General features: G+C 40.0%; 1 protein-coding gene across 1 annotated transcript; it reads right to left on the bottom strand.

The window, feature by feature from the left end:
• Positions 1-213: 213 nt before the first annotated feature.
• Positions 214-26,083, bottom strand: LOC116708149 (BICD family-like cargo adapter 1). The gene is made up of 10 exons (XM_032545970.1): positions 25,655-26,083; positions 23,794-24,009; positions 17,288-17,407; positions 16,360-16,506; positions 15,610-15,780; positions 4,696-4,851; positions 3,767-3,844; positions 3,331-3,443; positions 2,027-2,147; positions 214-1,062 (listed from the first exon to the last, which is right to left on the bottom strand). Exons 1-10 carry the CDS (start codon positions 25,898-25,900, stop codon positions 823-825), a joined length of 1,608 nt encoding a protein of 535 aa, XP_032401861.1. The 5' UTR covers positions 25,901-26,083; the 3' UTR covers positions 214-822.
• Between the last annotated feature and the right edge of the window lie 1,061 nt (positions 26,084-27,144).

The raw sequence follows: 27,144 nt of genomic DNA, 5'->3' as shown, positions 1-27,144 counted from the left end.
CCCAGAACAATTTTTTGCAAAACTAAATTAAAGTAGAACCAGAACAATTCCCAACCAGAATAATGTCACCTTTGACCTATTTTTGTTTGAATGGAAGGTCAGCTGACCAATTGTTCTTTTTTTTTAAATGTTAGAATAAAAAAAATAACGGCTTTTTCTTAATATGCTACGAAACTCTGAAATGTAAAATGTGCGAAAAACAAAGTCAGAAAGTTTAGGAAAACAACACAGTTTATGACTGAGCGACTTCAAAACTGAACAGTCAGACATGTCTGCAGCATAACACATTTCAAGTAAACATAAAAAAAATAACTTTTTTAATAAAAAACAAAGTGAAAATTATATTTAAAAAAATACATTACTGTACATCTCAGAAGAAACTGAGAAGTAACTTTTTAACACAACCTTCAAAGAACATAAACTTTTACATCCAACTTAGAGAAAATAAATTCAGTGTAGCTGAAAATTAAGTGTTTGATCGTCAAGTTAAATAAACCTAAACAAAAACTTTCCATTGAATTACAAGCGTTGTGTAATTATTATACAGTTTTATATAATAAACAAAATAAGAGACCATGTTCACAATTTGTTAGCCAGTTTTATGAGAACGCAGGTGTTTCCACGTTGTCACAGCTTAGATCTGAAGAAGGCTGAGCCTTCACTGAAATGTGTTGTGCTACAAATGGCCATCGATAAAGTCTTTGTTTGTGTCCTTCATCTCTCAGAGGTGACTTCATGGCTCCCTCGTCTTCACTTGTGACATTCTCTGATCTCGTTGCTTCATGTTCCCTCAACCAGCGGTCCGTGGGGCTGTGTAGGACATCATTTTCCGTATTGTGCCCCTTTCCCCAGTCTTAGCCATTCTCTCCAGGGGGCCTGGACTTTGTCCGCATTACTGTCTGAACTCCACGAGGAGGAAGGGGAGAGCTGGCGCGTCCAGGTGGAGGCCGTCCTGCTGGGTCGTCGGAAGAACGACAGGCCGTTGGAGGTGGGCTTCTTCTGCGGCTGCTCCGTCTGCTGCTGCGACTTCAGCTGCTGGTTGATGACGATCTGGATGTCGTCCTGAGGCAAAGGAAGGAAAGAGCGGGTGAGCAGGACAGAATTCAAAAACTGCGATAAATTGAGACTCTCTCATTTAATTTTCTTATCTGTCATTAGAAGGATCTCAGCGCTCTTTTATACCTTTAGCATCTTAAAGACTATTTGCAGTGTCAGGTATGAGCAACTAATGTTGTGGAGTGCTGCTTTCCTGACTGCACTTTGTCAAGTGTAAAGTTTGATGACAGAAAGGAACCTAGTTTTTTAGGAGTCGGCCATTTTGTTCCAGTGAAAGGACCCTCTGAGGAAAAGACCTGGTTTCAATGGTAAATGGTAAATGTACACCCCCATGTTAATTAACAAAGTGTTTATTAATGTCTTTTTTGGAAGTTTTAATTTAAAAATATCAAGTAATTAAATGACGTACACATACACTTTCAATTTCCCTTGCTAATTTCCTCAGATGTGAAAATTGGAAATCCATTTTAAAGGTTTTTGATCATTTTGTGAACATTTTTGATCTCCCAAAAAATAAAAAAATTAAAAAAAACGTTTTACGTTTGAACCAATAAGCTTCAACATCCAGAAAGTCACCATTTCAAAAGTTACTTTCATGTTTGCGTTTGTAACTGATATAAAAAATGTGAATCACTATAAATTAGCCTTTTAGTCCGAATAAAGAATCTAAATGACAGAAAATAAAATCAGCGTTTTAGTATCGATGTTATCAAGACGCTCAGACAGGGCAGCAGTGGCTCGGCTCGGCGTGGCGACTCATGGACTCCTGCTGCTCATATCCCCCAAAACTGTTGGGACACAAATGTCTGTCCCTTGTGCCCCAGTGGGGACACGTGGACATTCCTGGTTGTCAAATATTGCAGACTTCCAAATACAAGTTGTTGCTTCGACAGTACAGCAGATATTAAAACATATTTTGTTGGAGCTGAGCTGACATTAGAAAGAGTCAAAACTAAGAAAATAAGCTGACCTGCCAGGCCTCCAGCTCCTGGGACAGCTCCAGCTTACGTTGGATAGCGTCTAATAACTGGTTGTTCAAACACATCATGTCGTTTTTGCTTCGCACCAATTCAGCCTCCATCAGGTTTTTCCTGTTGAGAGATAAAACAAAATGCTTCTAATAAATGAGGATCAGATTTGCCACAACATAACAGCTGTAAGAATAGCTACAGCAAACATGAACTACATTCATCATTTATCTTTGCCTTGCAAGTGTATTCATCCCTTTTTTCACATTGTCACATTACAAACTTCAATGTATTGGATTTAGATTTTATTTAATAGACAAACTTAAAGTTGTGAATAATTGTGGGGTGGAGAAATAAGGTTGCATTGTTTCTTATGAGCAGATAAATGCGAGGAGTGTGCAGGGTCAAAACTACCTCAGCCTACAGTCTCTGGCAGCTTCAATCAGCTTTCCTTCCAGGGCTGCTTTATAAGCTTTATTCTTCTTTACATAACTCTGACCAACTTTTCTGTCCATTCTAATGAAAAGGACCCCCACAGCATGATACTGCCACCACCATGTCACACAATAGGCATGGTGTGTTTATGGGTGATAGGTTTCTGCCACACACACAAGAACTCTGGATGTAGGCCAAAAAGTAAACTTTTTGTCTCTGTACAGAGCATTCATGTGTTTGTAAACTGCAAACAGGACGTCTTTTAGTTCTCTTTCAGCAATGGCTTTCTTTTTTGCCACTCTTTTTTTTTTTTTACAAATACATGACTAATAGTCTAATAGTTGTTCTGTCAACAGATTATCCCATCTGAGCCTTCAATTGTTGCAGTTGCTCCAGGGTTACAAGAGGCTGCTTCTCCCTGACCTGTCTGCTGTGTTTCTTAGTCTTCCTGATGCTAATGTTTGTAAGCTAATGTTCTCCAACAAACCTGTAAACCTTTGCCAACACCTTGATTCATACCGAGAAGAGATTTGTGCACAAATGGACTTTATTACCAATTAGGCAATTTATTAATGCAGTTTATTGCATCAGATTTTATTTATGGGGCTCTAAGCCAAGTCCCCCCTTTCCTTCCCCCTAAGCAAAGGGGGAAATGAATCTCAATATGTTTTAGGTATTATTTTTTCAAATAAGCTTGTACCCTTTTCTCAGTACTCCACAATGCAAAATCCCAATAAATTATATTCCAATTTGTGGTTGTAACGTGGCAAATTGCGAAAAGGTTTAGCAACTACTGATATCTTTGCAAAGCACTTTATGTAAACTGCAAACTATTTGAATATGAATACTTTAACAATTATGAGTTATGTACTTGGCGATAGCTTCATCCCGGTCTCTGACGGCCTGGTGGACGAAGTCCTTTTGATCCTGCATGCTCTGCAGCTTCTGCAGCAACTCGGCATTCTCCTGCTGCAGCTGGATGTTCTGCAACAAGAAGACAAAATAACAAAAAACTAAACAAAACCACGTTATCCCAAGGGAAGCTTACCCCAAAATTAAGATTAGGGATGTGTTACGAAAGATTGTTTTCACTTGTAAATAAAATGAAGATTTTAAAGGCAGCATTAAACAAAGTAGCCAAAAGATGAGTACACCTGTATCCATACTGTTATATTAAGTTTGTATGAGTTAAGTCAGCTACTTTGGGATGATAGTAAGAGAGAAGATTTAAAGTCTGTGCTGCAGCCCAGTTTTGATACAATAGGACGCCACAGGCAATGACCTGAATTCTCTTCATCACTGGTTACCTGATCCCTCAGCTCCTGCGCTGTGCTCAGATTCCCACAGTGATCGGCCATCCCGTCGACAAAGGCCAGATTCACCTCCTAGACAGAAACAGACAGTAGCAGAGAGATCAGGTGTCAGCCACGCATGTGCAACAGAAGGGGTTTCTGTGGCTTCTGCCTTCTTGGAACGATACTCTAAAGGTGGAGGAGGTGCGGCTGGTTATTTAATTACAGTACAAATGCAGTGAGACACAGATTGACGATGCATGATAGCAGCAAAAAGAAACTCTGTAAATTATCAACTGGGACAAATCAGAGGTGAACAGTGATTATACGTGTTCAGCTGTTTTTAATAACCAATAAACATGAGAAGTTTATTTATATATCACTTTTTACAAAATAAATCTAAAGAGAAAACTTGAAATATTTTCTGGATAAAGACATTGATGGAAACTGACGTAATTTTATTCTTCTCCAGAAAACGTAAACTGTTCCGCCATAATTTTCTTTTTTCTTTTTGACGCAAAAGGGCAGATTAAATAGCCGAGTGTAAATAAGAAAGACTAAATAAACAGGATGGCTAAGGACGCACCTTTTACTTTTCTTTGTTCTGTATGCATCTCTTACCTCTAATGAAAGAGTAAAGGTAAACGTTTCACCTCAGCAGATTTATATATTATCATAATGAGGTATTGTGTATGCTTCTCTAGAACTGAACAAAAGATATAAAAATACAAACCTGACTTTCAGGTAAAGCATGCTTACCCATAAAGTGCAGCTCACGTGATTTACTGGATCATTCTTTATCTGATACATATCCGTGTACAGTGACTCTTTACTAATGAAAGTTGAGCCAACTTTTTTTAAAAAAAAGTGAACTCATCTTGTCCTTTTTAGATTTGAACCAACAATGCAGCCTTTTGTTCCCATTTTCCTGTCCTGGCCCTCACCTGGGAACTGGATGCGTGTGACAGAGATTGGGCCGCTCCCTTCAGTCGGTGCATCAAGGCCTGCAGGTCGTCCTGCTGATCCGTGACCTCTGAGCTGCTGAGACCCCGGGTCAGAGGGCGGAGTAACTGGAGGACGGAGCCCATTTCTTCAGTTATCTAATAAAAGGAGGCAGGGACAGAAACACGTTAATCTATCCTCACTAAAAAGAGTTAGCATAAATAAAACCAGTTCAGAAAACTGGCCCAGCTTCTGGGAAGGCTAACATATTTGTGGTTTTCAAAATGAAACACATCAAGGATGGCTTAATGGAAGTCAAAGCAGGTCAACAACAAAAAAAAATCCTTTGTTCTGTTTCCTTTCCGTCTGCAACAGCGTAGTCTCATGACTCGAGTGACATCTGGTATTTACAAAACAGGAGTTGAGTGGGATTAGCTCATTTCTATTTTTACCTGAACTGATGTCAGGTGACTGGGATAAATTTTATAATTCGAATATCAGGTAACATTTTAGAAAAAGAGACATTGCTCAAACAATAAAATGTTTCATTTACCACCTCAGCTCATAAGCTTGTCCAGAAATGGACAGATTCTTTAAAATGTTTGTGATATGATAGCTGAAGAAAAAAAAAAAAATAATGGAAATATTCCCACAATGCAGCCAGGACAAACGAGAAGCAAAGCAAATGACGCACGAACCCAGGAACGTATTAGATCTTCCTGTAATAATAATGTTTTAACATCCTGAGTGTGAAGACTCATCGACCTCATTCACTTTTATTTTCAATCTCTCCACACAAAGACATTTTGACTGTGTCAGATACAAGTCACACTGTCATGTAGAACTTGTCATCTTACTCCTTTCTGGGGGAAAAGAGGGACTGTGTTTTTCACTGTGTGTTGATTTCTTGAAATCTCCCATGTCGACCGGGTTTCTGTGTGATCTTCCTGCACAGGACTTTCAGGAAAGACATTAATATTCCGAGTATTACATTTGCAAAGTTTTTGCTCAAAACACACCATCAACGAAGCACTGCGGGCAGGAATACTATAGAAACAAATGATGCGTGTTCAGCCCAAACAAGACGCTGGCATCTTTGTCAGTCAATATTTGCCAAAAATTATTGTCTTACTGTTGAGCACGATTGTGTTTAGTGTAATTTTTAAAGAGAAGCTTCATGACTTCTAAGAAAAGGGCTTTTGTTTCTTTCTGGGAAAGTATAATGTGTCTCAAGGCTCTTATAAGTTAACAAATAGCATAAATAACTTTCAAACAAACTGAGATTTTTATGAGAAGGAGCTTCTATTTCTGTTTTGCATGTGAGCTTTTTAGCAAAATCTTCAAGTGTGCTTTATAGTTTAGATTTTTATTTTCAAAAAGAGACTTACAAAAAAATCCTTGTAAAGGGATTTAAAAAAATGCTATTAAAAAATACCCCAAATAAATCTAAATTACAACCACTATTATTGTTTCTTTAATTATTTAAAGAGAAAACTTCTATTTTAATGAAGTTCTAATAAAACTTAAATAAAAATACTTACATTTTGTTCCAGAAATAAAATGTGTGGCCAACATAAACCCAATTTCCTTAGGTTGATGACCAAAGTTGCAAGCTGGTGTAAAATGTATTTATTCTTAATCATTTTGGATTTCCAGTCATTCAGAATATCTCATTTAGCACTTTTGTGTGTTGTTCCAATTGGCTTTGAAAACAACAGAAATTGATCAAAGTCATCCATGAATCAATGAAACACAAACATGAATTACAAAGTTATTAAACGAATTCCCAAAGGAATTAATATGGGATATTTGGGAGGAATTATAATGGGACATTTGGGAAATTCCCCCCAAATGTCCCATTATAATTCCTCCCAAATATCACATATTATTTCTTCCCAAATGTCCCATTATAATTCTTCAAAAATGTCCCATATTAAATTCTCCCAAAGGAATTAATATGGGACATTCGGGAGGAATTATAATGGGACATTTGGGAAATTCCCCCAAAATGTCCCATTATAATTCCTCCCAATTATCCCACTATAATTCCTCCCAAATGTCCCATAATAAATCCTCCCCAATATCACATATTATTTCTTCCCAAATGCCCCATTATAATTCCTCCCATATGTCCCATATTAAATCCCCCGAAAGGAATTAATATAGGACATTTGGAATTACTTATAATGGGAAATTTGGGGAAAATCCTCCCAAATGTCCAATATTAATTCCTCCCAAATGTTGCATATTATTTCTTCCCAAATGTCCCATTATAATTATTCAAAAATGTTCCATTATAATTCCTCCCAAATGTCCCATATTAAATCCTCCGAAAGGAATTAATATGGGACATTGTAAGGAATTATAATGGGAAATTTATGAAAAATCCTCCCGAATGTCCCATTATAATTCCTCCCAAATGTCCCATTATAATTCCTCCCAAATGTCCCATTATAATTCCTCCTAAATGTCGAGCTGATCTAGCGTTGCCCATAATAATCCTTGGACATGTCCCAGACTCCTTGATAATGGAGGCAGGGACATGTCCCACTCTGTGTGGGCCATGTTCCACCCACTTCCTCCAAAATGTGTCTAAAGCATTATCTTTGTTGTTGGTCAGTTGTCACTTTGAGCCCTACACTGTATTCGTCCCATCCTTCTGTGGCTTTTTCGTAGATGTAGATATAACCATTGCTGCAAACGTCAGCTCCACAGTCGATATTCTCCAGTGATACCCGCTCATCCTCTGCCTTAAACACCAGTTCTCCACACACCAGATATGTATAAAAGCTGCTGGTGTCAGAAGTAGTTTCCTGTCTCCGGCAAATGATGGAGGACAGAAGATATATCTGAGTTCCATTTTTTACAGGAACGTCAAGAACTGGGTCAGGTATCACAGGGTGTCTGATATCGTCTGGACTGTCTGGCCATGGCAGAATCAGGGTCATCACATCAGTTTCATTAAAAAAGCAATCCCTCTTTTTGTTGGACTTGCAGGTGTCGCAACTTTCTGACATTCTGCTCCAATAATTCTCCAGAAGAGTTGATGTGGTGTCATTTTGTTGTTCCTTTGGCAGAGGAATGACAGGACCAAGGTTGCGAATAATTCGTGAACACTTCTGACATTGTTCACAGTGGTCAGTTGTATACAGCTTAGAGTTTGTGTAGATTCCACACTGGGCCAGATAGTGCAACATGTAAAACAAAAGGACTCCTGGCTTGTCCTGATGTTTTACATCCTTAATCTTCAGAGTTTCAACTAGTTCATTCTGAACAGCAAAGATCTCATGTGGAGGAAAGTCTCTTCCTGGATGGTACATTGCTGTAAAGAAACACCTCGCAAATAATGGTGTCTCTGCAAAAAGTTCCGAAATCTCCTCAGGATACTGAGCCACAAACCTTCTGACAATAGTCAGGTTCATGGTGCTTTGTGTTGTGGCATTCATCCAGCTGTTAAAAAAGGAGTTGGAGAATTTGCAAAAGTACATTCCTGGGTAAATATTTACATCCATGGCGTCGAAATCATCGGTGTCATTCTGAGTTCCATCTTCTGAGTTTTCTTCTTCAGAAGACGATTCCTCTGAAGAAGAAAACTCATACACTTCTCCAAACTCTGTCCACATATCCTCTGCATTTGGGCTTCCAGAACAAACTTCCTCATCCTTAGTGGAAGCATCAACGTCCTTAGCGTAAATGCTATCGTAATGGTCAGGTTCATTTTCAATGTCATCTATAGAGCTTTCTTCATCTGAAGACCATTCTTCTGATGAAGAATACTCAGACACTTCATCAAAATGTGACACAACCTTTGCAGCATTTTTGCTTCCAGAGTCAACTTCCTTTGGTGAATCATCCATATCTTTTGTGTCCAGGTTCTCAAAGTGGTCTGTGTAATTTTTAATTTCACCCATTGAGTTTACACCAACTGAAGCAGTTTCTTCTGTTGATGGATTTTCAAAGACGTTTTCAAAATTCATCAGACTTTCCTTGCTGTCACAGCTTTCTTTCATAGCCATTTGTTCAACAAAATCGTCAAAGTATTCTGAGGTGTCATCAATGTTCATTTCTGTGTCCCCAGAGTAGATTTCAAATTCCAGCTCCATTTTGATATCAGGAAGACAGACGCTTTCCAAACCAGCAGTGTCTCCAGATGTGTTGACTGTCAAATGCGTATTGATGGCAATTTCCTCAACTTTAGAGGAAGCATCAATGTCCTTCTGATCTTCAGGAAAAATTTCAAAACCCAAGTACTTTCCTGTCTTATCCTCTTCGAATTCTCCTGAAATTCCATCGACTTCTACATTTTCTTCTGCGACAATGTCAAATTCAGAGTACTTAAATCCTTCATCTTCCGGTGAGCTCTCTGCTGAGGCATCACTGTGTTTTACATTGTCTATGGCGACAATGTCAAAATCAGAGTACTCAAATCCTTCATCTTCAGATGAGCTCTCTGCTGAGGCATCACTGTGTTTCACATTGTCTTCGGCAATAATGTCAAATCCAGAGTACTCAAATCCTTCATCTTCAGATGAGCTCTCTGCTGAAACAACACGGTGTTTTACACAGTCTTCAAAGAAATCTTCAAATCCAAAGTACTTATGTCGTTCATCTTCATATGAGCTCTCTGCTGAAACATCAGTTTGTCTTACATTGTCTTTGGCGACAATGTCAAAATCAAGGTGTTTTGTACTTTCGTCAGTTGAGCTCTCTGCTGAAATGTCTTCATCTTTTATCCGATATCCCAGCAACTTCTCTACTCCCTTCGTGACAAGATACCCAAGGCCCCAACCGATAGTTAAAATCATTTTGATTGCAGTTGAAATGGTTTCTAAAATCACTGTCCGAAATCGTCTCTCTATCAAAGTGTTGTACCTCCAACGACGTTGAAAAGCAAACTGAGAATTCTTGTATTCCAAATGATAATAATAATCATTTGAACCTTTATGACATCATCGATGAGAACATAGATGATATGATGATGTCAAATGGCCTGTCAGGTTCTTGTTTGTTTTAGTTGCTATGGAAACACCAGGAGTTATTATCAAGTATCAAGTTCTACAGACAAGATGCTTGGTGTTGCACAATCTGCAGCTCAGCATCAGGAAGAGGAAGCAGCTCAGTGTAAGAGACTAAAGGGAGGAGAAAACATCTTCTTAAGGATCAAGAGAAGATGAGCTGGCCACATCACACAAACATTAACAAAACACAAAGGCAGAAGCTGTTTTTCTTCAACAGCTATTATATTTTGTCATTGATTCAAAGCTGCTGACCAGAAGCTGGTGCATCATTCAGTGTTGCAACTCGCTGCATCATAGCCTGTGCCACTTCCACGCCTATGAAATGAATATTTCCACTTCCAATGACTGGTAAAACTGTTTTTATTCAGCCACTGGTTTATGTGTTGAAATTAATTTTCTTTTCACATTAAATTATGAACATTGTTGACAGTGATGTAGTTAGAGATGCAGTTTATTATTATAATAACTAAATCGTTGAAGTTCAGTCTGTCTATAAAGTCAATATATTTAAATGTGTTGAGCAGTTAGCAGCTGCTTGGTTGCCTGTCAGGCTGACTTGTCTCTCTAAGTTCTCCTTAGGTGTGAGTGTGTGCGTGCATAGTTGTTTATCCTGTCTGTCTCTGTGTTGCCCTGAGACAGACTGGTGACCTGTCCACGGTGAACCCCACCTCTCGCCCATTGACCGCTGGAGATAGGGACCAGCACCCCTCATGACCCCAACAGGGATAAACATGTAAGATCATCGAAGGATGGATGTTAAAATGTGAGCAAAAAGTAATAACTCTGAAACAGGAAGAACAGAGGAGTGAATGACAGCCTTTATTCATGCAACCCCTTCTGCAAAACACAAAGTATTTGCATCTCTTGACACAATAACAAAACAAAAAGAATAAGACACAGTGCCACATGTCTTATTCTTTTCTGGGAGCTGATGGAAATAAGATTCAAAGGTTTGTATTTGACTGATGCATCTAAAAGTATTTCTATCAGGGAATATATCATAAGCATCAGCTTGCAGCAAGGACCATCTGCTGAGTTTAGAGTGGGTATTACATAAACTGAGTTATTTTTTGTTTTGATGAAGGAGGATGCAGGATCCAGCGACAGTCACCTGTGTTAAGAGCAAATATTCTAACCCTTAAAATTTTTCCTAACCGAAAACAGTGTGAAGTCTTTTATTTGGTAAGCGGCTCACGTCATTCACATCTAAGCTGGCACTGTTCATATACAATATTTAAAAATTCCAGTGAAACAACCCAGCATCTTTAGTTTCACTGTGAGCTTATTCCAGCCTCACTTTGGGTTAATCAGGGAGGATTGGGTTAATCCTCTCCTTAAGAGGCGAGCCTATCTGGAGGAAAGATTTTTGAAACCTAATAGTATGACTTTATGATATTTTCATGAGCTGAAACCTGTAAGTGAGACAAACAGATTGGGATCCTTGATGCAACCGTCTGGGCTCTGATTTCTGATGTTAAGATTGCTGCTGCATGTCCTCTCCCTCTATCTTTGCCCATGTCTTCCCTGCTTCCTGTCAAAAACAACAACAACAACAACAAACTAGTATGTACAACCACCGGCCACTTTATTAGGTACACCTGTTGGCTGCACATCCATGATGCAAAATTCGGGTTCCACCACATTTGTCCCATTATAATTCCTCCCAAATGTCCAAAATTAAATCCTCCCAATTGTCCCATTATAATTCTTCAAAAATGTCCCATATTAAATTCTCCCAAAGGAATTATAATGGGACATTTGGGAAATTCCACCCAAATGTCCCATTATAATTCCTCCAAATTGTCCCATTATAATTCTTCCCAAATGTCCCATTATAATTCCTCCAAATTGTCCCATTATAATTCTTCCCAAATGTCCCATTATAATTCCTCCAAATTGTCCCATTATAATTCTTCCCAAATGTCCCATTATAATTCTTCCCAATTATCCCAGTATAACTCCTCCCAAATATCACATATTATTTCTTCCCAAATGTCCCATTATAATTCTTCAAAAATGTCCCATATTAAATTCTCCCAAAGGAATTAATATGGGACATTCGGGAGGAATTATAATGGGACATTTGGGAAATTCCCCCAAAATGTCCCATTATAATTCCTCCCTATTATCCCACTATAATTCCTCCCAAATGTCCCATAATAAATCCTCCCCAATATCACATATTATTTCTTCCCAAATGCCCCATTATAATTCCTCCCAAATGTCCCATATTATTTCGTCCCAAATGTCCCATATTAAATCCTCCCAAAGGAATTAATATGGGATAATTTGGAGGAATTATAATGGGACATTTGGGAAATTCCCCCCAAATGTCCCATTATAATTCCTCCAAATTATCCCATTATAATTCCTCCCAAATATCCCAAATTAAATCCTCCCAAATGTTCCATTATAATTCCTGAAAAATGTCCCATTATAATTCCTCCCAAATGTCCCATTATAATTCCTCCCAAATGTCCCATTATAATTCCTCCTAAATGTCGAGCTGATCTAGCGTTGCCCATAATAATCCTTGGACATGTCCCAGACTCCTTGATAATGGAGGCAGGGACATGTCCCACTCTGTGTGGGCCATGTTCCACCCACTTCCTCCAAAATGTGTCTAAAGCATTATCTTTGTTGTTGGTCAGTTGTCACTTTGAGCCCTACACTGTATTCGTCCTGTCCTTCTGTGGCTTTTTCATAGATGTAGATATACCCATTGCTGCAAACGTCAGCTCCACAGTCGATATTCTCCAGTGATACCCGCTCATCCTCTGCCTTAAACACCAGTTCTCCACACACCAGATATGTATAAAAGCTGCTGGTGTCAGAAGTAGTTTCCTGTCTCCGGCAAATGATGGAGGACAGATGATATATCTGAGTTCCATTTTTTACAGGAACGTCAAGAACTGGGTCAGGTATCACAGGGTGTCTGATATCGTCTGGACTGTCTGGCCATGGCAGAATCAGGGTCATCACATCAGTATCATTAAAAAAGCAATCCCTCTTTTTGTTGGACTTGCAGGTGTCGCAACTTTCTGACATTCTGCTCCAATAATTCTCCAGAAGAGTTGATGTGGTGTCATGTTGTTGTTCCTTTGGCAGAGGAATGACAGGACCAAGGTTGCGAATAATTCGTGAACACTTCTGACATTGTTCACAGTGGTCAGTTGTATACAGCTTAGAGTTTGTGTAGATTCCACACTGGGCCAGATAGTGCAACATGTAAAACAACAGGACTCCTGGCTTGTCCTGATGTTTTACATCCTTAATCTTCAGAGTTTCAACTAGTTCATTCTGAACAGCAAAGATCTCATGTGGAGGAAAGTCTCTTCCTGGATGGTACATTGCTGTAAAGAAACACCTCGCAAACAATGGTGTCTCTGCAAAAAGCTCCGAAATCTCCTCAGGATACTGAGCCACAAACCTTCTGACAATAGTCAGGTTCATGGTGCTTTGTGTTGTGGCATTCATCCAGCTGTTAAAAAAGGAGTTGGAGAATTTGCAAAAGTACATTCCTGGGTAAATATTTACATCCATGGCGTCGAAATCATCGGTGTCATTCTGAGTTCCATCTTCTGAGTTTTCTTCTTCAGAAGACGATTCCTCTGAAGAAGAAAACTCATACACTTCTCCAAACTCTGTCCACATATCCTCTGCATTTGGGCTTCCAGAACAAAGTTCCTCATCCTTAGTGGAAGCATCATCGTCCTTAGCGTAAATGCTATCGTAATGGTCAGGTTCATTTTCAATGTCATCTATAGAGCTTTCTTCATCTGAAGACCATTCTTCTGATGAAGAACACTCAGACACTTCATCAAAATGTGACACAACCTTTGCAGCATTTTTGCTTCCAGAGTCAACTTCTATAGGTGAATCATCCATATCTTTTGTGTCCAGGTTCTCAAAGTGGTCTGTGTAATTTTTAATTTCACCCATTGAGTTTATATCAACTGAAGCAGTTTCTTCTGTTGATGGATTTTCAAAGACGTTTTCAAAATTCATCACACTTTCCTTGCTGTCACAGCTTTCTTTCATAGCCATTTGTTCAACAAAATCGTCAAAGTATTCTGAGGTGTCATCAATGTTCATTTCTGTGTCCCCAGAGTAGATTTCAAATTCCAGCTCCATTTTGATATCAGGAAGACAGACGCTTTCCAAAGCAGCAGTGTCTCCAGATGTGTTGACTGTCAAATGCGTATTGATGGCAATTTCCTCAACTTTAGAGGAAGCATCAATGTCCTTCTGATCTTCAGGAAAAATTTCAAAACCCAAGTACTTTCCTGTCTTATCCTCTTCGAATTCTCCTGAAATTCCATCGACTTCTACATTTTCTTCTGCGACAATGTCAAATTCAGAGTACTTAAATCCTTCATCTTCAGATGAGCTCTCTGCTGAGGCATCACTGTGTTTTACATTGTCTACGGCGACAATGTCAAAATCAGAGTACTCAAATCCTTCATCTTCCGGTGAGCTCTCTGCTGAGGCATCACTGTGTTTCACATTGTCTACGGCAATAATGTCAAATCCAGAGTACTCAAATCCTTCATCTTCAGATGAGCTCTCTGCTGAAACAACACGGTGTTTTACACAGTCTTCAAAGAAATCTTCAAATCCAAAGTACTTATGTCGTTCATCTTCATATGAGCTCTCTGCTGAAACATCAGTTTGTCTTACATTGTCTTTGGCGACAATGTCAAAATCAAGGTGTTTTGTACTTTCGTCAGTTGAGCTCTCTGCTGAAATGTCTTCATCTTTTATCCGATATCCCAGCAACTTCTCTACTCCCTTCGTGACAAGAAACCCAAGGCCCCAACCGATAGTTAAAATCATTTTGATTGCAGTTGAAATGGTTTCTAAAATCACTGTCCGAAATCGTCTCTCTATCAAAGTGTTGTACCTCCAACGACGTTGAAAAGCAAACTGAGAATTCTTGTATTCCAAATGATGATAATAATCATTTGAACCTTTATGACATCATCGATGAGAACATCGATGATATGATGATGTCAAATGACCTGTGTCAGGTTCTTGTTTGTTTTAGTTGCTATGGAAACACCAGGAGTTATGTATGAGATAAGACTACTGTCAATTAAAAATGCATGCGTAGACATCTAAATTTGAGTTTGAATTTAAGTCAATAAATGCATAAATTTAAGTTTTGTATTTATTGACTTAAATTCACAAGGTGTTTGTCCTGTCTGTCTCTGTGTTGCCCTGCGACAGACTGACGACCTCCAGGGTGAACCCCTGGAAAGGGTTTTCTCTCGCCTCTCACCTTAAAAGTTAGCTGGAGATAGGCACCAGCACCCCTCATGACCCCACTAGGGAAATCTCAATTAAATCTGTGTTCTCCAAAAAAGTCACTCATAAATATGCTCATTTCCATGAACTTATTCAATTTGTAGTCCACCTGTATGTATGTCCAGATAAAGTGTTTCACACAACTGGAGGAAAAGCACAACATGTAAAACAAAAGGACTCCTGGCTTGTCCTGATGTTTTACATCCTTAATGCAGAGAGATAAGTCTGTATAAACACTAATGCATGAAATTTTCCTAATTTAGACTCTTTCACTGTACACAAAAAAGTAAGTGATTAGTCAATAGATGCAGAAGAATGCAGAAGTAGGTCTCTGCCTGAATTGGCCTTTAACTCATTGTCTTCTAGGATCATTACCACTTTCTAAAGCAAACAAAACAATAAAGTAGAAAGACTTTTAATTCAAAAGAGGAGTCATTTCAAAGGATTGTTCCCAATTAGAACAGTCGCTCTCGATTTACTGAGCAGGTATTGAAGCATTGATTTAATGTAGCACCATAAATCAGACGCCTGAGATGATTTAGCCAGTCATTCTGTTACATAAGGATGGTTATCAAAGTTGAACTCTTGTACCTGTTCTTTGCTGATGCCCCAGTCTGCCACCTCCAGCTCTGATAGCAAGGAGGCATCCAAGTGGGTCCTGCTGTCCTGCAGGGACACCTCTTCCTGCAGCTCCTCCACCTGAGCCTGAAGCTGCTGCGAACGATCCCGCGCCACCTCCACCTCCTGCCATGCTTCACGAAGCTTAACAAAAAAGAACAATTATTTCTATCATTTTTTTTTGTAAAACTTGCAATTACAATATGAGTATAAAGCTGCAAAGTGGAGAAGAGTCTGATTCTGTTTATTAGAGCTGTTCATGGTTTTCATGTGACCTGTGCAAACATTCATCTGAAGACAAATTCTGACGGGCCAGATTCCGGCTCTCAGCAAACGTGAAACCAAGCGAACAAGTCAGGAATCCGGACTTGTGGGTGGAAGTTACAATAGCAGGGATGAGGTGATTGTTTTGCGATTCTTTCTACAATCCCATCGAAACCAGGGCAGCCAGGCAGAGCGCAGAGCGTCCCATTATCACTGAGGCTTTTATTCATTCACCAGCAACATCACAGTGATGTTTAATGTTGTTTACTTATCTAATGAACTCAATCAGAAGCGGTTTTATAGCTCTGAAGAAAGAAGGGCACACTTGCTGCATCTGATTGGTTTAGGCATCAGCGTGTGTGTGTGTGTGTGTGTGTGGGTGTGGGTGTGTACGTGCGTGTGTGTGTGTGTGTGTGGGTGGGTGTGTGTGTGTGTGGGGGTGTGTGTGTGTGTGTTTACCTGCTGGCTGTGCTGCTGGTCGAGTTGGTCGTGTTGGGACAAACGTGTTTGTAAAGAGGCCAAACTCGCTCTGAGCTCAGCGTTTTCTTGACTGACACTCTCCAAGCGTCGCTCCAGCTCCTGCTCCTTCTGTGTGAGTCTCAACACCTGCACAAAAATGGCAAAACAGATTTTTATCTAACCATCTGATCCTCCTACAACAACTGTACGTCTGAATCTACTGCAAAACGGAAACATGAATTTGTTCTGGAGACAGTGAGACGGTACGAAGGCAGTGAGGATTAAAGAGAAATGTTAAAAACAAAAAAGAAGACTTTGGAGGCTTAAAAAAGGCTTATGAATAAATTTTGAGAATGGTTATAATGAATAATAAATACAGTTGCCACTTGAGTATTACGTGTTGAATTATTCCAATGTGAATGTCACTGCAACTTGCTTAGAGACATTTATCCAAATCTTAAGAGTACCTGTGTACAAATTTGATTCTGTAAGTCTAAGGATTACAATAAATCCATGCTAAATTCAAAAATGCTTCATTAAGAGCCCAACATGACAGTTTGACCTAATTATTTTATATTTATGCTGGAGAAAAACAGAATAAAAACAGGATATCAGGCAAGTTGTCTTGTACAGATTTCCTTTATTTATGAATCCATTTTTCATTTGCTTCATCCTTTTAACTCTCATCATTTTTATTTCACCTCGTTATTCTCAGTGTTTATGAATAGTTTTGCCTGAGCTGCTGTTTGTTGCTCATGCTACATGAAATGAAAACACATTACTGACCGAAAACATGGAACAAACCGCTAAAAGATAGGGCAGGTTGTTCTGGACACTCTGTCAGTGTGAGTGGAAAATAATCAGACCGTGTTATTAGCAGGGGTGCAACACTGAACTTGCTTTTATCATGTGTGTGCGTCTGATTTACCTGTTCCTTCATGGCGCTGATCAGCTCCTCGTCCTGCTGCCGGTTGTGGCCTCCTTTCTGCCGGAGCTCCTCTTTCAGAGCCTGCAGCTCGCTGGACATGGCTCTCTCCACCTCCATCGCCTTGCAAGAGAAAAGCAAGACAGGCTTACAAAGGAGCAGAAACTTGTGGCCTTTAAGTATTACAGCATTCAGAAGCAAATCGAGCATAAGTATCACTTATGTTTACAAACTATGTAATAACTAGATCATTAAAAAACAGCTCCAGCTCTTTAAAGTACCGCCATTATGCATTTTCCAGGATCATAGTGGCATTTTGTAGCACAATCGAGTGACTATGTTACCTTCAAACATGAAAAAAAATATGACTTTACAATTTAAAGCCTTGAAATTGGTCTCTGTCTCTTTAAGAAGCTCCTGCTCTTTCGCACATCTTCAGCATGCAATCACAACAATGACTCTCCATTTTCCGTTTATAGCCGTTTCTAGGAGTGTTGAACTGAGAAGTAGTTTGCATGATGAGCTTAGCTGATGAGTAGCTCCACCAGGTGTTTGCTAATGGCTGCTGCTGCTAGTCTGAGGGAGCTGTGTGGGAAACTCGACTGCTTCCAGGAGGAAATAGTGGAAGTAGTTGGCGCTTTGTGGGGGCAAAGGTTAAGGATTTCTCAAACATGCATAAAAGTTTCAAGGCAACACTCCAGGTATGTTTTTGATGGGGGAATAACTTAATGATATAAAGCTCAAAAAAGTTGATTTTACATAATACCACCCCTTTAAAGAAATACTCTAAACTAAGCCTCAACAAGAAGTTGCATGTCAAGTGGTGAAAAAAATAGTTTTTTATAAGTTTTCATGATTCATGTAAGTTTTTTTAAATAATGTTTGGACCGTTTAGATCACAGGTGTCAAACTCCAGTCCTCAAGGGCTGTCCTGCAGTTTTTAGATGTGCCACAGGTACAAAACACTGGAGTGAAATGGCTTAATTACCTCCTCCTTGTGTAGATCAGTTTTCCAGAGCCTTAATGACCTAATTATTCTGTTCAGGTGTGGTGCAGCAGAGGCACATCTAAAAGTTGCAGGACACCGGCCCTTGAGGACTGGAGTTTGAGACCCCAGGCTTAGATAGATTTAAGAGACAAATAAAAGCTGTTTTACAATTCAGAAGTTTTTCCCTGGTGAAAATCTGATTGGATTGCAGAATCTGGCCTTGAGCACAGGAAAAAAAACAAGCTGCAATCCCTGAAAGTTCCTTAAAATTGTAACATCCAACATCAACAAGATTAAGCTCAGAGTACCAGCTCTGAAAGTTGCACAGTATCTCCATGGTGACCAAATATCCGCCGTGCTCCCCGCCTCCAGCCTCCTGTGTCCTGAACCCGGACCCTCGGTTCCCCTTACTCAGCAGTTCGGCGGGAGGCTGTCAGGTTCCATCACCCCCACATAATACCAGACGAAAGGCTGGCCTCTGCGACAGACTGAGCGCAGAGGCATCTTGGTCCGCTTTGTGACATCTTCATGCCACATTGGACAGCCGTGGAGCAGGGGGTAAACTTGGACACGACGGGGGCAAATGGGCTTCAGAGGGAGTGTAAAGAGGAAGTCAGGCTTAAAAAGGAGAGGACGCGTGATGAGAGCGAAGGAGACACTGATGGACAAAAACAAAACACGGCCCACAGAAGCAAAGTTGTAGTCTGGAGGGGAGCTAATAATGAACGTCTCGTCTCTCTGTCATTTCACAAACATGGGCCTCCTCCACAATAGAGACCCCAACCCACTGACGCTCAGCAAAACACCAGAGACAGGAGAGCCATTCTCTGGAAGAAGTATAAGGCCTCAGGTTTCCAGAGATATCAAGCAGCTGACATCCCCAGCCACAGCCGACGCCACCCTGCAGAAAAGGTCGGCTCTCCCTCTGGGACGCAAGGATGTTTGGGTGTGAGAGGCAGCATCAAAACGGTCAAAAGAAAAGACAGATTTATATCTTAAAAGTAGAACGGCTTCTGTTTTATGCCGTTTGTGAGCTCGGTGATGCTGACATTAGGGGCAGAGGTCACGGAGGCTTTTGTAATTCAGGCAGCCACCTTTTCTAATAACGGAAATCCACAGGGAGGGATTTATCACAGCTGTCTCATAAAACAGTGATCCACAGTCGGAGCTTGTGATCGCGCTGCAGTGAGTGGGAAACGAGAGGTGGAAAGGTGAACTGTGGGTCAATGTGAAGCTTGCAGAATGGAGCTCCGGTGGCCCAAATGTTAGAAATGCCTTTGGGGAAATAAAAATAAAGTTTATCTGCAACAAAACCTGACCTTTCCCATATTGAGAAAAATACATCTTTAAAAAACATAATAAAAAAAGATTTATGTTGCTGCTTTAAGAGTTTAAAGAAATGAGGAAATTTTACACCGCCCAAAAATAATATTATTTTAATGAACACTTATCAAAATTATAAGTTTTTTACATTATGTTTAATCAAAAACCTAGGTTTAAAACTTGTCTGGGTGACATCAAGATTTTACAGCAAATAATGACTTTAATAACGTCTGAGTGCAGGAAAAAAAAAACAAAATACTTTTTTTTTCCTCTTAAATCATCATTATTTTTTAATCTTAAAAGAAAAATCTATTATTGACTTTTATGGATCATTGTTAGCTATCTATTAGGAAAGCCTCTTTGACAATACCAATAAAATAAAGTCTCTTCTTGGTCTCTGCAACAAAACCTGGTCCTTACTTAAAGAATAGTGTTTAAAATTTTATTGAAAGCAGCTTTTAAATAAATGTAAGCCGTAACACACATAAAAATGCAGAAAAATGATGGAAAACTGAGCTTTTCCTTCATTGATGTACTACAAATGCTTCTTGGATTACTTCACTCACAAATAAAAAACTTTTTTAGGGTTCTGCAGAATAAAATCTTAACTTCTTGTCACGATTTCAAACAGTGAGGATAATGATCAAAGACCGGTGCAGCAAACTAATAAATAAAGGGAATAATGTTAAACCTGTATGAAAACAATAAAGACATAAACTGTTATTTCATGTTAGTTATCCATCCTGTGCACTGCTATATTTTTTATTCCATCTCATTTGAATTTATTTATTTTTTTAAACTTTATTTTAAAAAATAAATGTTGTGTTTACATGGCATGTCATCTACTCATTCATATAGCATTACTACCATTTTCAATAGGAGTCTTTGTTTACATAATTAGAACATTGGAAAGTCAATAAACATGGTGGGATAGTCAGGAAGACTGGAGGAAAACTGGACCGGTGTCACCGAGTTTGAGTGAAGCTGATCTGTTAATAACCTCAGTTCTTCTTTTTCCTGCAGCAGCAACTGAATATTTCTGGCCTGCCATCATAAACAGGCTGGTATTTCTTATCAACTGTAGCTAAGTTCACGTTCAAGTTTCCAATGAAGTTCCTCCTTTTTCATCCCGGGAAGAAAATGTCAAAACCTCCTCTTTCTTCTGAATTACTTGTCATGTTTTAGCTTGATAAAGACTGACAGGAAAATTCCCACTAATGCGAAATTATGCAATTAAAAACAAACGGATGCATCAGGCAGACTGCAGGAACATTAACGTGATTAAATCATGTTGGCGCTCAGTTCTCCCTGATCTTCAAACTGTGCGTCTCTGGATCTGGACCGTTGTTTATCCACTCACTTCTGAACTCTGTGGACATTTGCTTTTAAGCAGCTGCTTCCAGTAAAATCTTAAAATAAAAAGACCAGATGGAACGTTTTCTCAAGCCCCCAAACTGAAATAGTTCATCCTGAACACGCCGTCCCCACAGTGAAACACGGTGGTAGCCGCATCATGATGTGGAGGCGCTTTTCTTCCATAGGGAGAAGAGAACTGTCACAATCAGAGTTTATAAAAAAAAAGAAAAAAGAAGATGGATAAAACTCAATCCTGGAAGAAAACCCGTCGAAACAGGACAACAACGCTGAGCTTACAGCCAGAGCTACACTGAAACGGTCCAGTCAAAGTCCATCCCAAAATCTAACTGAGAATGTATGACAATTTCCAATGATTTTCTTCATCCGACATGAATGAGCTTGAGTGATTTAGCCAAAAAAAATAACAATAAAAAAACATTTAGCACCAATATGCGTCAACACACTCCACTTTCAGCTGTGGCTCAAGTGAAAGGTGGTTCAACAGATGTTAAGTTTTGAAAATAAGTTGTCTCTGTCTGTCTCAGGACACTGACATTTCATTTTTTTTTTTTTTTTTCTCCGAAGAGTTTTTGCGGCGCTAGTGGCTCGTATTTTTTCCACAGTAGGCAGACAGGAAGGAGGGTGAGGAGAGGGGGGGAAGACATGCGGCAAAGGTCGTCGGGACCGGGAGTCGAACCCGCGACGTCCGCGTCGAGGACTAAGGCCTCCAAACGTGGGGCGTGCTAACCCCCTGCGCCACCACAGCACGCCCCTGGACACTGACATTTCATTTGTTGAGGTGATTATTGCCCTGATTCTGAAACTAAATGATTACTAGTAAAGAAAATAGAAACATTTGATCAATCTACCATCTTCTGAATTTCTTGGCTTCAGACATTTTAATGCCTGGGATACGAGGTGTTACTCCTCTCGAGTTTAATCAAGGCTTAACGCAGTAGTTGTTTCGACAGCAGCTACACAAGGAAAGGAGAAAATTTTATTGTTTTTGGGTTTGCTGAAAATAATTCAACCTTTCTGGACCTAACAGGCAACCAGTCTGCAAGCTGCAATAAAAATAAATTAAAAAAAACATGACAAACAGCCACAACTCACCCGAGCGGGCAGCAGCGGTCCACTTCACCACGTCTGACCACCAAACATTCAACACAAAGCTCCTCTCCAAAGTAGTTCCACCGACTTGTCCGCTTTAGTTTCTGACATTTTACCAGCCACACAGCGCCAAAAACAATGAATGACTCCTGCCAGCCAAATTAGGCATTTCCTTCACTTTTCTCTCTCTCTCTCCTAAAGCAGCTCAGAGAGTTGAGCTTTTTTTTTTATCTAAATTGACTTTTTCCTGAACTTTAAGGGAGTCTGTTGATTCCCAGCAGTGGAGGAGTTCCTTGATTATTTGGACCTTGACTTCTGGGAGGGTTTAGCTCCCGTTTGGATTCATTTTTAACTTTTGAGGCAGATTTCACAACAACACAAAGGAGCGCGTCGAGCGGTTAAGCGACCGGTCGAGTGGAACGCAACATTTTCACAAATGTTTGAGAGAACACGACATGTTTTCTAAAGCTGGAAAGTTACTCAAGGTTGTCCAGCTGGGGGATCTGATCGGCTCCTCCTTGTTCGCTGATAAGAAGCAGTAAAATATGTCAGACCTCATTTTTGGCTCTGGGAGGGTTTTTTCTGTGAGATCACAAACCGAGGATGATAAATGTTCAACTTGAACGCATGCAAGACGAAGGACCTGAGTCAGCTGGATGCTGTCATTGAACCCACTTGTGATGTCAAGCAAGTTTTCGAGTTAAAACTTAACTTTGTGTAACTCCATTAACTGATCTGGAACACTAAGCAGACTAAAGAGCTAATAGGGATTGTTGGGGACAACTTTGGGGCAACTGAAACATTTGCCTGAGCCTGATGAATTTAAAGGAAGGTTTTAGTTATTTTTGGTATCTTAAAAACACACACACACACACACACACCAAAAAACACATTTCAAGAATCTTTGAAATAGCTGCAAAAGTCACTGAAACTGGATTTATTGTGCATTTATTTTTGTAAAGCGACACCAGCAGCGGTCAGATACGGTCTAATCTCGTGTCCAGATCTGAAATAAAGTCACGGCATTAACTTTCACTCCCCTTCTTGTTTACATATTATTTCCATCCTGCTCAACACCAGAGCAGATCTTCCTTGGCATGCCAAAAAAAAGAAAGAAAGAAAAAACGCAGTCAGCTACTGACTGAATGTCCATATACAGTTCTTGTTAGAAGTTTAAATACGCTTCCATTTTTGTTTTAATCGTAGTATTTTAATGATTCATTGGACCTTTTTTTTATTGCAGGTAATAATGATTACAAGACAAATCCCTCAAATTAAACAAATTGTGAGCTTTGTGGCCACTATGGGGGTGGTAGCATCATGTTGAGGGTCAGTTTTACATACTGACAGAGGAAGCCTACATCGAAATTCCTAAATTTCACCTCAAAATCATCAGTTGGGCAGCTGCAGATTGGATCTAGAACTCAAAAGTTCTGAAACGCCTGGAACATCATCGTATGTAAACTTCTGACTCTTCCACTTCTGTACAGTAAGAATTTCTTTAAGGACCTCACTCTGAGCGCATCAACCACCTGAGAGTCTCAGCTTAACGCTAAGACAGTTCAGACTGATACACAAGCAGCTTAGTTTCGTATAATCGGATCAGATTACACTCCAGTTATCCGGTTCGGCCCAGACGGCCCGAAGAAGTGGGTCCGTCGTAACCGTTGCAGCTACAAGGATGGGAGATTTTTTTTTTTTTTTCCAAACTAGACCTTTGTGTCAGACTCACAGTTCTGAGCTCCTCCCGGAGACGCTGCGTCTGCTCGCCGTGCTCCAACTGCAGTCGATCCTTGTCCCTCTCGGCCTCGCTGAGCGCCCGGGTCAGCTGCTCCACCTGGGCGCTCAGCTCCCTCGCGTCCCGCTCCAGCTCTCCCACCTGGCTCTCCCACTGGGACTGGCAGCCCTCCAGCTTCAGTCGCAGCTCATGACGCCCCTGCTCCAGCCCCTGTAGACGCAGGTGGAAACGAGGCAGAAGATTAACAGGTGACGGCGGGAACATCAGCTCCAACATCATCGAGTCATTCATGCCCTTCATCCAGCGTGTGTGCATAGGTTTTTTATTTGATCATTTACAACAAAATCCTCTCAGAAGGCATTATTGCATGAAATACTTGGTAGAATATACAGTACAAACAAAAAGCAACCGTAAAAATCAAACAAGTGCTCTTTTATAGTCTTTATATATTTAAGTAATATCTTCTTTCTCCGTCTTTCTGATAAATGAAGAGCCTCCAAATTGTTTCAAATTTTTCCATGTTGCTCTTCAATACACATGTAATCCTATCTGGTGGAAGAGTTGATGTAACTCTAGTATCCATTGATTTATGGGACTTGTTCCAGTATAGTCATCTACTATCAGTAGCTCTGAATCTGTTCGTTCTGTATAATTGTGTCTCGCAGGTTAGGAGCCCAGACAGAAACGGCTTAGAGTGCATAATCAAATTTCCCCCATCACCACTTTCATCTCTCCCCAAAAAAGTATTTATTTTTGGTTTGAAGGTTCATGGCTTTCCAGTGGCGATAAATACAGACAATTTAAGTCTAGAGAAAGTGTTCTCTTTTGCAACACTTTGGAAACTGTTGCATAAAATCCAACACTTTTCCAGACTGCAAAAAAAAACTTGATAATTGTGCCACAGATTCAACACAATCTCAACAGCTTTTCAGCATTTTAATCAACTTAGAAAGTCCCAGAGTGTGTGATGAGCCCTGATCCTGCAAAGGTCTTTGAAGCAGACATAGATCAGAGGGTAGAGACACTCCGATGACCCCTGCAGCTCCCCTCACCATCATCTGCAGGGCCAGTTAAACATATCAGTCTGTGAGTTTTTACAATTATTTTTGCTGTTGCTCTTTGTATCCAACAGGTGATAGAGTTACATCATATCTGAACAGGACTTCATACTGGAGAAAAAGATGACGTGTTTAATCGTTCAAGTGTGAGATTTTATGCAACAAAACACCTGGCACATGGCTAACAGCGCCCCTCCTCGTGGTCTGATTATAACACCGGGTAGCTGTTGCACAAGAAATGTTTATCATAAGAGGGAAGACCAGAGCAGTTTGGCAGCTTTTTTCCCCCTCACTTTGCATGATGTGGCATGGGAAACATTTCCGTGTTGACATTTCAGTTGGACGGAGGTGCTAGTCCAGTCACCGAAACTGAGTGATTGTTTTGTTTTTAGAGAGAACAAATAGGCAGAAACCCGATTTTTCTTACACACAAGTAAAACAACTTATGGGGGGAACAAATGTTAACCTTTATTGTGCATTTTATAAAGATGGGAGATAAACCTGGAGCACTTTTCAGAAGAGGTGAATGGATTTTTCATGAATTTGGCAGACCATATACTTCCAAATCTGTTCATTCCGCCCAGTTTAATCTGAGTATTTCTCTCCGTTTGTCGCTCTCTTTAAAACAGAAGACGTTTCCCTCCGAGCTGTGAACACTCATTATCCCAGTTACCCGCCCACCCAAAACGCAAACTTTTTACGCAGCACATTTCGCTAATTATACCCCTTTGGTTAATTAAATCCTGTTTAAAACGCATGAAAAAAGAGAGAGAAATCTGTTTTTTATTCCCCCTTACCTCCAGCCTGTCTGTGAACTGCTCATGAAGCTTGTCGCTCTTCTCCTTCAGCTGACGGTTTTCCAGGAGCAACGCGTTTCCCAGCTGCGCTGCCAAAATAACCTCTTCCTCCTTTTGTTTCAGAGCAGCCAGGAGTTCAGAGGGGTCCTGGTAATCTGTTATTTCCTCAGCTCCATAGTCAAAGTAGAAGTCCTCCTCCAGCTCCAGTTTCTTTGGCTTAAAGCTCCACTCGTGCAGCGGCTCCATGACTAACGCGATCGCTGTTTTTTCCTGCTACAAATGAAACACTGATTCTGGTTCTTGTTCTAAATATGCAGGGAATAAAAGCGCAGAGCTGCTGCCATTCATCGATAGTCCCTGAGAGCGGCTCCTGTGTCTCTGTCCAGATCACAGTTGGGGGTGAAAGTAGTCCTACTGCCAGCAGCAACGATTGTTTGGTCTCCAGGGGGCGTGGCTCTTCTCACCTGAGCGGCTGCCTCCGCCCCGCCCAAACAGACACCTGTCCTCCTCTCCGGGCCCTGTGTCATGTCTCCTCGTCATGGAAACATGACAACTCCTGATTGAGACTTGGACATGCAGAAAAACATGTTTTTTTGCTGTGCTTTTTTTTTTTTTAACCTCCCTAGTGAGTTAGTTGGAGTTTCAGTAAAGCTCCAACTCAAACAACAGCAATGACTCCACAATGTTGATTCAAATAACTGTGGAAGAGAAGTCTGTTTTTGCCCCAAAAGGTTCAGCTTCACTTTTTCTGCGGTACACCTATATAAAACAAAAGATATTCGGTCATATTCTACCTAATGTTCTTGTATTATGTGTTTAGGCCTTTGATTAATAACAGCTCTGTGCGAAATAAACTGTGGTTTGTCTTTCAACCTGTAATTGTTTTTCTTTACTTTGCCACAAAAATGTAATGTTTTCCATGCTTGTTTGTTGTTTTATTTTCCTTTTAATCGTGTAAAGGACTTTGAATTGCAGTGTTGCTGAAAATGTGAAATAGAAATACATTTTAAAAATCTATATGGTGAGGATTTTTCAGATATGTAGCCTACTATAGGAGTGATTATAACTCTCACTTTCTCCCTATAGCTGACCTTAAGGAACCACTGAAATTCAGGACATTTACTGAAAACAAAATGAAGATTTTAAACATGACCTAGTCAAAGTCTGGATCTGAAGTCAAACAGATGTTGAAGGTCTTAAAACAGGCTGTTTGTGCTTAAAACCTTGAATCAGAACCTGCTCTATAAAATGCATTACCCTTAATAAGTTAAATAATCATTTGTAAACTGCATGTTGTGCTTCCTCTGGCTTTCTTTCTTTGATTTAAAATTATTTTTGATGATCTGAAAAGGTTTAGCATATGTCATGTTACGGATCGTTAAGAAATTTCTACCGATTTACTTTTTTTTTCTTAAATTAAACCAATAAACAGGTGTTTTGTCATAGTCCTTGCTATAAAGAGTCTGTTTTGGGAGATTTCTGACTGCCTC

This window comes from Xiphophorus hellerii, chromosome 18 (assembly GCF_003331165.1).
Source record: "Xiphophorus hellerii strain 12219 chromosome 18, Xiphophorus_hellerii-4.1, whole genome shotgun sequence".
NCBI lineage: Eukaryota > Metazoa > Chordata > Actinopteri > Cyprinodontiformes > Poeciliidae > Xiphophorus > Xiphophorus hellerii.
Note: the sequence above shows the minus strand (reverse complement) of the source record. Positions and strands in the feature narration are given on the sequence as shown.

Coding starts and splice junctions, on each gene's coding strand:
- LOC116708149 (XM_032545970.1), bottom strand. CDS start 25,900: ATGGAGCCGCTGCACGAGTGGAGCTTTAAGCCAAAGAAACTGGAGCTG. Junction 24,010..25,654: donor AGTTCACAGACAGGCTGGAG/GTAAGGGGGAAT, acceptor CTGCGTCTACAG/GGGCTGGAGCAGGGGCGTCA. Junction 3,845..4,695: donor CACACGCATCCAGTTCCCAG/GTGAGGGCCAGG, acceptor GTTTCTGTCTAG/GAGGTGAATCTGGCCTTTGT.